General features: G+C 40.6%; 1 protein-coding gene across 2 annotated transcripts in view; it reads left to right on the forward strand.

Annotated features, from left to right (window-relative positions):
• Positions 1-12,532, forward strand: part of btaf1 (BTAF1 RNA polymerase II, B-TFIID transcription factor-associated) — a 103,978-nt gene that overhangs the window by 55,261 nt on the left and 36,185 nt on the right. For both annotated transcript variants that reach the window (XM_078223500.1, XM_078223499.1), the window contains exons 12-20: positions 136-276; positions 5,307-5,431; positions 6,378-6,498; positions 6,631-6,735; positions 7,173-7,322; positions 7,742-7,884; positions 9,145-9,319; positions 10,028-10,231; positions 11,662-12,088. In XM_078223500.1, the coding sequence (XP_078079626.1) occupies positions 136-276; positions 5,307-5,431; positions 6,378-6,498; positions 6,631-6,735; positions 7,173-7,322; positions 7,742-7,884; positions 9,145-9,319; positions 10,028-10,231; positions 11,662-12,088 (1,591 nt within the window). The remainder of the gene's footprint in view (positions 1-135; positions 277-5,306; positions 5,432-6,377; positions 6,499-6,630; positions 6,736-7,172; positions 7,323-7,741; positions 7,885-9,144; positions 9,320-10,027; positions 10,232-11,661; positions 12,089-12,532) is intronic.

The raw sequence follows: 12,532 nt of genomic DNA on the forward strand, positions 1-12,532 counted from the left end.
AACATTTCTTCTGGCTTCTACAAATTTGTTGCACTAATTTGGGAATTTTTAATTTTAAACATTTTTAAATCTTTTTTTGCACAAAGTTTACTTCATGTGAAGTGGTCAAAGTAAATAATTTGTATTTTGTTATAGGACTTGATTGAGACATTATTACCAAAAGTCCTTCCTACTATAATTGATGGTCTTCAGGACTTGGATGATGATGTCCGTGCGGTAGCAGCAGCTGCACTTGTACCAGTTGTGGAAAACCTCGTACAACTTCAAGCATCTGAGGTTGGTCAGAATTTTCCATCAGCGATGCATACTCTTCCATCAGCGATGCATACTCTTAAGTTAGAAACAGGCCTCAATAAAAAACCTGAAGCTCAATGACTTGGAATTTTTTTTTAAAATTGTAATGTCATGGCTACAGTTGCTGAGGAAATACCAGGCTTTGAACACTATTTCAAGGCATTACTCTTCACATAGAACCAAAGAATCCCGACAGTGCAGAAGGAGGCCATTTGACCATCGCGTCAGTGCCGAATCTCCAAAAGAACACCCCTCTGCCCTTTTCCCATGACCCCACACATTTAACATGGCTAATCCACTTCACCTACACATCTTTGGACTGTGGGAGAAAATCAGAGCACCTGGAGCAAACCTGTGCAGACACTGGGAGAACATGCAAATTTCACACAATCACCCAAGGCTGGAATCTAACCTGGGTTTCTGGTGCTGTGAGGCAGCAGTGCTAACAGCCATGCCACATGCCAGCTTATGATTGAGGACCTAGAAAGCTGACCCCTTGGGTGCTGCAATAAGACGTTACCATTCTGAGTGTAAGTGATTATCTCAACATAGATCAGAGATTGAATCTGAATCATGTCTGGTTTGTTGTGGTAAGTTAATGAGTGATTGGAATTTCTACAAACAGCAGACCAATCTAATTCTGAACGATGTATGCATTCTTTTTGGTATATTAGGACATGGCTGCAGAGGTTCCTCGGGGTAGTGTCCTAGGCTGAACCATCTTTAGCTGCTTCATCAATGAGCTTCTGTTCATTGTAAGGTCAGAAGTGGGGATGTTTGCTGATTGCACAATGTTCATTTGTGACCTCTCAGATACTGAAACTGTCCATATGCAACAAGACCTGGACAGCATTCAGATTTGGGCTGATGAGTGGCACGAATGTTACTCGTGACTTGAGTGCCAGGCAATGACAATCTCCAGCAAGAGAAGATCTAACCATTGCTCCTTGACATTTAATGGCATTGCCATCACTGAATCTCCCACTATTAACAACTTGGGGGTTACCATTGACTAGAAATTCATAGAATCATAGAAACCCTACAGTGCAGAAAGAGGCCATTTGGTCCATCGAGTCTGTACCGACCACAATCCCACCCAGGCCCTACCTCCATATCCCTACCTCCATATCCCTACATATTTACCCACTAATCCCTCTAACCTACCCATCTCAGGACACTTAAGGGGCAATTTTTAGCATGGCCAATCAACCTAACCCGCACATCTTTGAACTGTGGGAGGAAACCGGAGCACCCGGAGGAAACCCACGTAGACACGAGGAGAATGTGCAAACTCCACACACACTGACCCAAGCCGGGAATCGAACCCAGGTCCTTGGAGCTGTGAAGCAGCAGTGCTAACCACTGTGCTACCATGCCGCCCTGAATTTAATTGAATAGGACTAGCTACCAGAGCAGGTCAGAGGCTGTGAATTTTCTAGCGAGTAACTTACTCCCCCCAAAGCTTGTCAACCATCTACAAGGCACCAGTCAGAAGTGTGATAGAATATACTCCACTTGCCTGGATGAGGAAAGCTCCAACAACACTATCCATCACCTTAAACATTCACTCCCTCCATCACCATTGCACAGTGGCAGCATTCTGTATAATTTACAAAATGTACTGCAGCAACTTATCTAGGCCCCTTCAAAAGCCCCTTTCAAACCCACAGCCTCTATCACTTAGAAGGACTAGGGTAGCAGATGTGTGGGAATACCTCCACCTGCAAGTTCCCCTACAAGCCACATACCATCCTGTCTTTGAACTATGTCACAGTTCCTTTGAATATCACCAGAGCAAAATCCTGGAATTCCCTTTCTAGCAGTGCTGTGGGTGTAACTGTACCACCTGTACCTGCAGCAGTTCAAAAAGGTGGCACCCCCCCCCCCCCCCAACAATTTTTCAAGGGCAATTAGGGATGGGCAATAAATGCTGAACTAGCCAGTGACGTCCATATCCCATGAGAATTTTTTAAACCTATTGATTATGATAGTTCATATCCCATGTCTGCAACACCTGCCAATCGCTTTTAGTCTCTCTTTTTACAACCTTTCCTACTTTAATTTTTTTACTTCCACGTCATTGAAAATACTGCTGTAAATTTAGCATGCTGCAATTCTATCCTACTGCCTGTGGTGGTACTGCAGTACATCAGTTTTGCATCATCCAGTTCTGTCAGCTTTATTGCAGAGAAATTCCTATCCTGCAGCTAATTCTGCTACTCTGCCCTGCAAATTCCATGTTTGCTATTTAACTATCATCTTAAATTGAAAACTAAACTACATCTGCATTCGCTGGTCCAATTATCTAAACTCCCTGTAAATAATGCCACTAGATGTTGACATGAAAAGTGAAAAATCAGTGTGGCAAAGATTTTAGAAATGTTGCCGTTTTTTGCTGGTTTCGAAATACAGCTTCCAATGTTCAGCAATTTTGTAATTAAACTGAGAATGTGTCTCTTTCCTCATCTGAATTTGAGATTTTTATCAGTTCAATTTTGAAAACGAACACAGCCCAATCTCTCCTGGTTAACACCTGTTTTTGATGAATAGAATATGTATGTATGTTAATCCTGTTGTGAAACAGACAGGCATACAGAGCTAAGATTAGACAAATAGAAACAGATATGAAAAGAAAGAGACAAACATTTCCAGAAGCCAGTCATACCTGACGAGTTCTTCCAGGCAGTAATTAAACTCCCCGGATGATATTGTAAATCTGTGACCTTTATTTTATACCCTCCACGACATCAGTTTCTTTTGTTCTCTTCCTGTCTAATGGCACATGATGCAACACATTCCACTTTTTTACATCGAACAGATGGTGCTCACGATTGTTTCCATGACACAGATATTTTTATGTGGACAGATTGGTCTGAGTCAAGCACCAGCTAAATACGAAGCAAATGCTTGTTGTGGCATGAGGTTCTCATCTGCCGGCTAGACAGTCAGCAAGGGACACAGTGGGTAATCTTTATCGGCTCATCCCACTGCTCGATTGACGTGGCGAGCCAGTAGCATCATGAGAGAGCCGAAAAACTAGCTTTGTGCCCAGTTTCTCCCCTCTCGCGATACTACTGGCACTATGAAGTCAGTGTATGCGATGCTGATGATATTTCAGTCTTAATTTAAATATTATTAGAGACACTATTATTATTATTATTATCACACTTGCCTTAACAACCACATCGGGAATGGGGTGGCGATCATCCAGGGATCAGAGTGGGGGCGGTGTTTGGCTGGGAGGGGTAGGGAAAGGGTGATCGTGGCAGGGGTGGTGGCGTGACGGGGCGGTCGGGAGGCGTCCGGGGCAGTTGTGATGCCTTGGGGCAGGGGTGTGTGTGGCGTGGCAGGGCGGCGATGTGATGGGGCAATTGGGCAGGGAGGGCAACGTGGGGGAGCACGACAGCGGGTGGAGGGTGTGATTGGGCAGGGGTGTGCGATCGGGGGTGGGTGGGTGGGATTGGGCAGGGGGGGCGGGGAAGTGGCGTAATCTGGGCACAGGACGATCGGGTGGTAGGGGGATGTCATGAGTAGGTGGGGGGACAGGCAGAAGGAGGCTCATAGCAGACAGCATGATCAGGCGGGGAGGCGAGGTGCAATCATGGTGTGGGCAACATGATCAGAGGGTAACGTGGGCGGTGGGTCCACTCGGGGTTAGATTGGGGAGAGACATGATCGGGGGAGCGAACAAGCTGAGTGGGCACAATTGGGGGCGTGGGGGGTTGATGCGCAGGGGCATTAACTGTACCCTTGTACACGGTGCACTGAGAGATCGGAGCATGCGCAATGGCGCACTCTAGTAGTCCTCAATCGGCTTCCCAGCGTGAATAGACCCCATCCCCTTCTGATGAGAATCTCTCTTTACCTCTTTTTTTTTTCCTCTATGTGGCATAAGAACATGCCTGAGTGCTCAAAAATGGGCACTATTCTCTCCCATTTTCATGCTCATTTGGCACTCAGAATCACTTTGCTAAAATCGCCCGAAAGGTTTTTCTTTTGGGCAAGGCCCACTGGACCACAAGCCAATCAAGCAATAACGAGGCCACTGGGGAGCGCTTCCCTGACTTGAGGTCCTGGGAGCAGATTTCATCTAGCAAGAGCTGCTGACCAATCCAATTGCCTTTGATTGAGGGACACAGCCCCAAACCTTGCCCAGGTGACAAGCAACCTGTGCAGTTTTACCTGTCCACATCGCATGGTGATAGGCATGCTTGCAGTTGGGTTAATCCCAGCAGTGCTCGGATGTGGCTTTTATGTGGTCATTAATTGGCCACTTAATTGGTGGGGTGAGGGGAAGGAAGCTCAACCATGGGTCCTTCCGCCCAGAACTTAGTTCTGGCAGAGGTGAAGACAGGTTTCGGGTACATCACTGCCCCGCCTAACTGCATACTTTTCTACTTCCAAGTTTGCCACAAGCATGAACAGAGGATTCAACTCATGAGGGGAGGGGGGCACTGTACTAGCGTCAGCCACGAGCATTTGGTATTCGGAGGCAAATAATCATGGCTCCATGTGCCTGTGCTGGCTTGAGTAGGACTCAACTCCATAACCCTACAACTTTGAGGAATGCTACCACTAACCCAAGGCTCACTAACCCTGCATTACATAAACACTGTTAAATACTTTTATACTAAGATGTATGCTCTGACCTACCATGAGTTATGCTGCAATTCATTTTTTCTTCATGATTTAGTATTCTGTTCACCATTTCCTGTCCCCTTCCCCACCCACTCCCAAGTCCCCAGCTTCCAGAGTTAGAAAATTTTCTCACTCTGTAGAGAGCACTTGGAGGCATTGAAGTTTAACTTGGACAGTACACTGCTTGTCACCTCAGTCCCATCCAAATATGTTAAGTTCTTATTCTGAATTTTGGCAACAAAGTTTGCATGCAGCCATTCCACTTATTGTACAGTTCTGTTGAAATTTTCTAATGGGTAACATCTCTCAACTAAGTCTTTGTAAAGCTCTTTACCAATGTTATGCCAATTTTGTTTTTATTCTCTTATTTCTAGGTGCCCTTTATTGTCAATACTTTATGGGATGCCCTTCTGGAGTTGGATGATCTTACAGCTTCTACTAACAGCATCATGACCTTGTTGTCATCTCTATTGACATACAGTCAAATCCGACAATACAGGTAACCATATAAAGAGATCTTAAATAGTTTTAATGGTATGACTTCGAGACATCTTGTGAACAGGGATTTTTGTATTAGATATGCAATCTAAAAAATTTACTTGACACTTTTTAATTGTAATTTATTTTCTCCTCCTTTGTTTACCTTCTAACCTCCCCATTTTTCTTTTGTGATATCCTGACATTGACCATAGAATTTTCCAGATCTTTTTTCCAACTACTTTGCCTATTCCGACTCTCCAAGCGCCATATACTCTGGTGCCCTTTCACCGCACTATTTTAATTATTTTTTCAAATTATTTTTTTGCAACTCTGTTTCTGTTAGGTCATTCCACGTTCTAACAACCCTCGGAAAAGAAATCCCATGTAAGGAAAGGGTGTAGAAGAGATTTGCAAAATATGATGGCAGGGCTGAGAGCCTTTTAGTTGTGAGGAGAGTGTGAATAGAACAGTGACTCTTTTAATATCAGATTAATAGCAGATTTAATAGCAGATTTCCACTCCATCTGACGAAGGAGCAGCGCTCCGAAAGCTAATGGTATTTGCTACCAAATGAACCTGTTGGACTTTAACCTGGTGTTGTTAAAACTCTTACTCTTTTAATATCAGCAGATAGCATTCAGGTGTATGATCAAAGTGCTCAAAACAAACCCTTGATGGCCTATATTGGGAACTTACCATGTGGCAAATTGTAAAAACAAGCCTGAATCCCACCAAAACATTGCACGTTGGGATGCTGACTATTGAGTTTTACAGCTTTTGAGAATTTTTGTGTAGTCCTATAAATAGTCCCATATGTATAAATTCTGTCACAAACTTCACAATCTCTTAAATATGGTAAGTATTGTCACAGTAAATACAGCCTACATTGCACATAACTTTAAATATGCTGCACAAAACATTTAGATTTTTTTCTCTTATAAACTGCACTCTTTTTAAATTACCAGCATCCAGCAATCACTTACAGTTTTGGTCCCACGTGTTTGGCCATTTTTACGTCACACCATTTCTTCTGTTCGGAAAGCAGCTTTGGAAACTTTATTCACTCTTCTATCGACACGAGATCAAGTATGTATTTTTATATTGAGGTATAGAATGTGCAACTGATTCTGCATTGACTTTTAAATAAAATATTTCATGGTGTAAGAATAATTATTAGTTGTGTTAAACATTTGTACAGTAATTATTTTCATTTTTCAGAGCTGTGTCATGTGGTTGACCCCAATTCTACAAGATGTGTTGAGACATATATATCAATCATGTATATTGGAAAGCAATCAGGAAATTTTGGAACTTATTCAAAAGGTGCCTTTTTCTTCAATTCAGTGATTGTCAGCATAAGAATTGGCTAAATATTAAGTCATTTTAAAAGATTAACAAGTTTTCAGTACTCTTGTTACAAGACGTTTCTCTTGTTACAATTCATTTTATATGATTTCAGTTTTATGAAATTTATTTTTAATGTATGGAAAGTTGTTTAGGTAATTCATTTAGCAAGCTCCAAAGAAGTGTTTGATCGTGCATTGATCACTCAAAAGAGTAGTCTCGCCGAAGGTGACATTTGGATCTTGTGACTGGAATTAAGTCAAATATTGATCCTCTTACCACTCATAACTCATATTTATATGTAATAATGAGGCTCAGGATCATTTTGTAACACATTTCTATTTTTGACCGAGATGGACTTCAAGGCTAAAAGATTTTTGATTCACAGCCTAATACATTTTTTCCCTTGTATTTAGGTGTGGTTAGAATTGTTGAATAAAGCCCCTGTACAATATGTGGTTGCTGCTGCTTGTCCTTGGATGGGAGCTTGGCTGTGTTTAATGATGCAACCATCTCATTTGCCAATTGATTCAAACATGTTACTGGAAATTAAATCCAAATCAAAGGTAATTTTTATATTAAGCATTTTTATATTTGTATAAAACATTCATTCAGTCTTGTCTTTTATTCTTACAATGGTGAAAACTCCCCTCCCAGCACCCCACCCCTTCACCAAAAACAAAGTTAATTGAACATTCTCTCCAGAGAGTAGTGTTGAGGGAATTATCTCACAGATTTTGATTTTTATTCCTGTAACTTGATCACTTCTAAATTTGATTTAGACATATGAAAAAAAAAGACATGATGCCACGTGCTTCCAGTGAAACTAATTGTACAGCATGTAAAAATACCAATGCTAGTTACTGATGTGCAAAACACCTATAAACCTACTTTCAATTTTGCCTAGTTGTTCTGATGAGTATATTTTTAAAAGTTGAAATTTATCCTGCCCAGCTGTTGTGTAAACATTTTTCTTTTGACGTAGGAAAAATCTTGCAGTAAGCATCGACAAGGGCAAACTCAAACCAAGGAGGTGAGACAGGAATATGTCGCTGGTTCAGAAACCATTAATGAGGACCAAGCTACCAGAGATTATGTTGTAACAAGGACTCGCCTAAAGGCAGCCAAGTAAGTTAACTTTTTGATTTGGATTTTAAATATCAGTCACTACTATTTCATTGGGGTTGATGCAATATTTCAAATTTTCTGGTAGACTGTCTCCCAGCTATGTAATAAATTCAGTAGAAATATTGTGAATTAAAGTAGTTAATTGTAAGAGAAAACAGGGTGCAAACAGGTTTGGTTGGTGTACAGAAACCTGCCATTCCAACTCAATAATAACTGGATCACTGCTGGGAGAAGCAACAGTTTTTGCCTAGGTAGAGATGGCAATTGAATTGTAATGCATGCAGATTTGCTTTTCTGTCTGTACCCTACTATTGCTAATGGAATACAGACAGATTGATTTAAATAAAAAGATTCAAAAAGCTGCTTCAAAGTTTTTAGTACAGTTTCACAATTTGATTGTTTTGCGCTTTTTCAAAAGAATTTCAAGTTAACAAGATTGGAAAAGTTGCCTTTTTAATTTTTAACAAAGTTAAGAGCTAAGCCAGGGAAGCAAGCAAAACTAGTAGGAAATGTCTCGCAATTTGACAAAGCTATGCATACTTCCATTATATTTCAACATTCTTTCATTAAATTTTAAGATATTATTGGCCCAGAGGTTTTGCTACTCATTGGCTTTGACCCAGTGCTACCCCAGAAGATGCACGGGGGAACCCCTGGAAGTCCCAGTGCAAGGACTGCAGGAGAATTGACCAGGAAGCTTAAGCTTTTAAACTGTTTAATCAGAGATTTCAGATGGTTCCAACTCTCTTGGAATAATGTTTACCTGGAAAAGAATGGAAGGATTAAAATCATTAACTCCTCAGTAGCAATGGTACTAACTCTTCCAGAATCCACACTGCAATCCCCCGCCCCGACTAATAACCATCTTAACCTGTCACCCACATACCTTGCGCATTTTTACACACTTACTTTCTCTCCTGTCAAAGTGACTGGGACCTTTAACTTACTGCTTTACCATTGAAAGGAGGCATGGCTTCAGTTACCCTAACACTGCTGCACTGCACATTCTCGAGATTGGGTGAGAAATGTGCAGCTCCAGACCTGGGTAAGCATAATCCTAGACCAATCCAATGGAAATCTATGTTTGCAACTTGCTCTTAGGACATGGTACCCGAAAAAGAAAGAGGAGCACATACTACAACTTTGTGAACAAACTTAACTATGGTATATAATAATGCTTTGATATACTTTTTCTTTTTGTCGCTGTTGTGATTGCGTATCCTCTTCGACCGAGTCATTTTTCATTTCCTTGTCCTAAAGGTTGCTAGGAGCCCTCTGTTGTTCCATATGTGAGCCAAGTGTTAATTTCATCAGCCAGGAAGTGAAACCAGCTGAATCTCTAGCTCAACTATTACTTTTCCATTTAAATTCGAAATCTGCTTTGCAGAGAATTGCTGTTGCATTAGTTATTTCTGAATGGGCTACCCTGAGGAAGGTAAGGAGTTTTATCTGATCTATTATTGCTTTAAATAATATTTTTATTCTCTCAATGTGTTGCCTGAACAGATTTAGATTTTAACCATGTTTCATAAAGGCCTCCCGTTACAAGGTACTATTTACACAACATTAAATCTCACTATCTATATGCCTCCTCTCAGCAAGTTTCTACGGTCCGCTTGTCAAATTTGAAGTTTGTATTGGTCTGTGTACTGTTAACATTATAAACCTGGAAGTATGAATTTGTCATCTTAAGTTCATTGTATTTTTGTCAAATGGGGCTTTCTGTCATCATCAGACTCCCCTAATTTCTCTGATGAACCTTGAAACTTTGTTTTCATGCGTTGATCTATGGCTCTCGCTCTGATTTTGTTGTATTTTATCAAACACTGCATCTCTTTGTCTGACATGTGTTCTATTTCATGTCTGACTACTAATTTATAATGTGTTCAGAAAAACCTTTACACATAGCAAAGACAAGCATAATTTTAAGTTTACAGCAATTAAAATACAGCAAATATGTTGGAATGAATTCCGCATTTAGAAAATTTGAGCTTTTTAACTTGTAGGGAAGTCTGGATCCTTGTAACGTCTTGTAACATTTTGATTAGTATCATTTCTGCAGGCTACCATTTGCATGTTAAGAGTTTGTAAGCAATATTAACATTATGACTTTGACTAAATCTGAGTCTTAATTTAATTCTAGGATTGTAGTGTTGTATCCTGTGCTGTACAGCCACGATTGATGGCTATTTTATCAGAACATCTTTATTATGATGAGATAGCTATTCCATTTACGCGAATGCAGAATGAGTGTAAGCAGCTGATTGCATCACTGGTTGAAACCAACTGTGATGTTGGGAACAGCGTGAACAATAGTGTATTTACAATAGATCAAGCAAATGAACTGGTAAGTGAACCTGTTTGAATGTGGAAGAGAAACATTTCAAGCATTAAAGAAAGACATTGTAAAAACCCAGCTGAAAACATAATTGTCAACAAAAATATGGTTACTTATCCATACCATGTGTTGTATGTTAAATAGAAAAAATATTCAGCCTGGTAGTTAACCCTCAGTTCCTTACACTAATTAGCGATTTTTGTTTGCGCATCTGAAGCAAGTGGTACCAAAGGGTGGTACTTTACATTGTCTAAACTAATCTTGAACAAAATGATTATGGCCTGGCGATCATATACATTAAGATGATTAAAGATTTATTCTGATATAGTTTATTTCAGAATTTTAAATCACTTTATCGCCAGGATTCTCCCAGTCCGCTGCACGAGTCTCCAGAAACTACTTTTTTAGCACTGTTATCATATGGAAATTTGAATTTCCATATGATTAGAGGGCCTGGGACAAGAGTCTCCAGGCCCGCTAGTCTCCTCCACACCTCGAGGGGGGGGGGGCAAAAGGGGGTGCCCCTTGGGCAGTGCCAGCCTGGCACCTTGGTAGATCAGGGCTGGCTTGGGGGGAGGGGGGTGCGTCGAGAAGGCCAGCGATTGGGGGTTCCAGGGAAGACTTGTGATTGGTGGGCAAGTGCACACGCATCGACCTCTGTACTGATAGATCGGCGCATGTGCAGTGGCCGGCTCTGCACCATGCTGTCGGTCTCTCGGGTGGGTGAGGCCTCGCCCTCTACTTTCAGCCTGGATCAGTCTGAGGCACTCTATGCGTCAGAATGTCGGAGATTTACGCGCACAAAACAGGCAGGAAATCCCGCCCGTTGGGCACTTAATTTTGTTTTGGGAGAATCCTGGCCTATATTTTAAAAATTAAATACAACATGAAACCTTTCTTTAATGCATTCAGGATTGTTAGGTGATTTTTATTTTTCAAGTGTTGTGACAGTTTGCTTTCAAGTGGTCTTCATAAATCTTCATACCTTTATGCCAGATACATAACAGGTTTTCTTGCTTGGCTGACAAGATAAGGTAAACATGAAGAAAATTGTGCTAAAGCAAAGTGGTGAATAAACTGCTTTTGAGGCTGGAAAAAGTTGGATAGTATTTGTTGAAAAGCAGTGGCTGGAATTTTCTGGCTGTTCACCCCTCGCCGCTGCTGCAAGCAATGCCAGAGAATTTGGTGCTCGGCTGTTCACTGCAGCTGGAGACCAGAGAATACCACTGGTGTGAACAGTCATAAAATTCCAGCCAGTTTGTCAGACCTTCTATTAGAATTGCGAATCTACAAGGTAAATTTAAAAAATCCCAGGCTGGTAAAGTGGGTTTTAAAAAATTTAATTCAGAACACATTATTTGTTATTTTGGTATCAAACTAATATATTTTTTAAAAAGTAAATTTCTAATGTTTTAAAATTTTATTTTTTAAATTTGAAGGTCACAACGATATTCCATGAAGTGACATCAGCCTGTGGTTTAAAGCCTAACATGATTCAACAATTGGAGAGTAAACGCCAGCAGGTCCAAATGACTATAGCAGAGACAAATCAAGAATGGCAAACTCTTCATCTAAGGGTTCACATGTTTGCTGCTTGTGCAGTAGTTGATTTACAGCAGCTTCCAGAAAAACTGAATCCTGTCATAAAACCCTTGATGGAAGGAGTGAAGAAGGAGGAAAATGTGCTTGTGCAGAATTATGCAGCTTCTTGCATTGCTAAGCTGCTCCAGCAATGTACAACCAGGTCTCCTTGTCCCAACCCTAAAATTGTGAAAAATCTTTGTAACTCAGTATGTGTGGACTCCACAGTTACTCCTTCTGCAACCTCCCCAGTACCCATGTCTAACAGTGTGGACAACCCTAAAGGTAATTGGGACCCCAAGGCAAAGATCACTGTTCGTACATAGAGAACTTCAATAAGCAATGAATCAGTTAAACTTGTAAAAAAAATACAATAATAGCTTTCATTTTACTGCTTAACTTCACAATGCTGCTTATGAATGAGGGGGAAAATGAACCCCACAGCCTGTGAGTTAAAAATACTTGGTCTTTAGTTTAGCTTGATAAAACAGGTACACTGACATTCTGTTTTGTGTAAAAGCACATTTTAAAATCCATTTGTGCTAATGTATTTGCTTTTTAAAATGCCTTTGAAAAGTTGGTGAAATCTTGTAACAGCTCAAATTTATAATACAAAATTTTAAAAGTGCATTCACAAAAACTATTGCAAATGTTTTATAAACAAATTCATATTATTTATGCTGATGATTTAGATTTGGCCTTTTAGCCTGTTTAAAATCTATTTCAGTA

This window comes from Mustelus asterias, chromosome 11 (genome assembly GCF_964213995.1).
Source record: "Mustelus asterias chromosome 11, sMusAst1.hap1.1, whole genome shotgun sequence".
Classification (NCBI taxonomy): domain Eukaryota; kingdom Metazoa; phylum Chordata; class Chondrichthyes; order Carcharhiniformes; family Triakidae; genus Mustelus; species Mustelus asterias.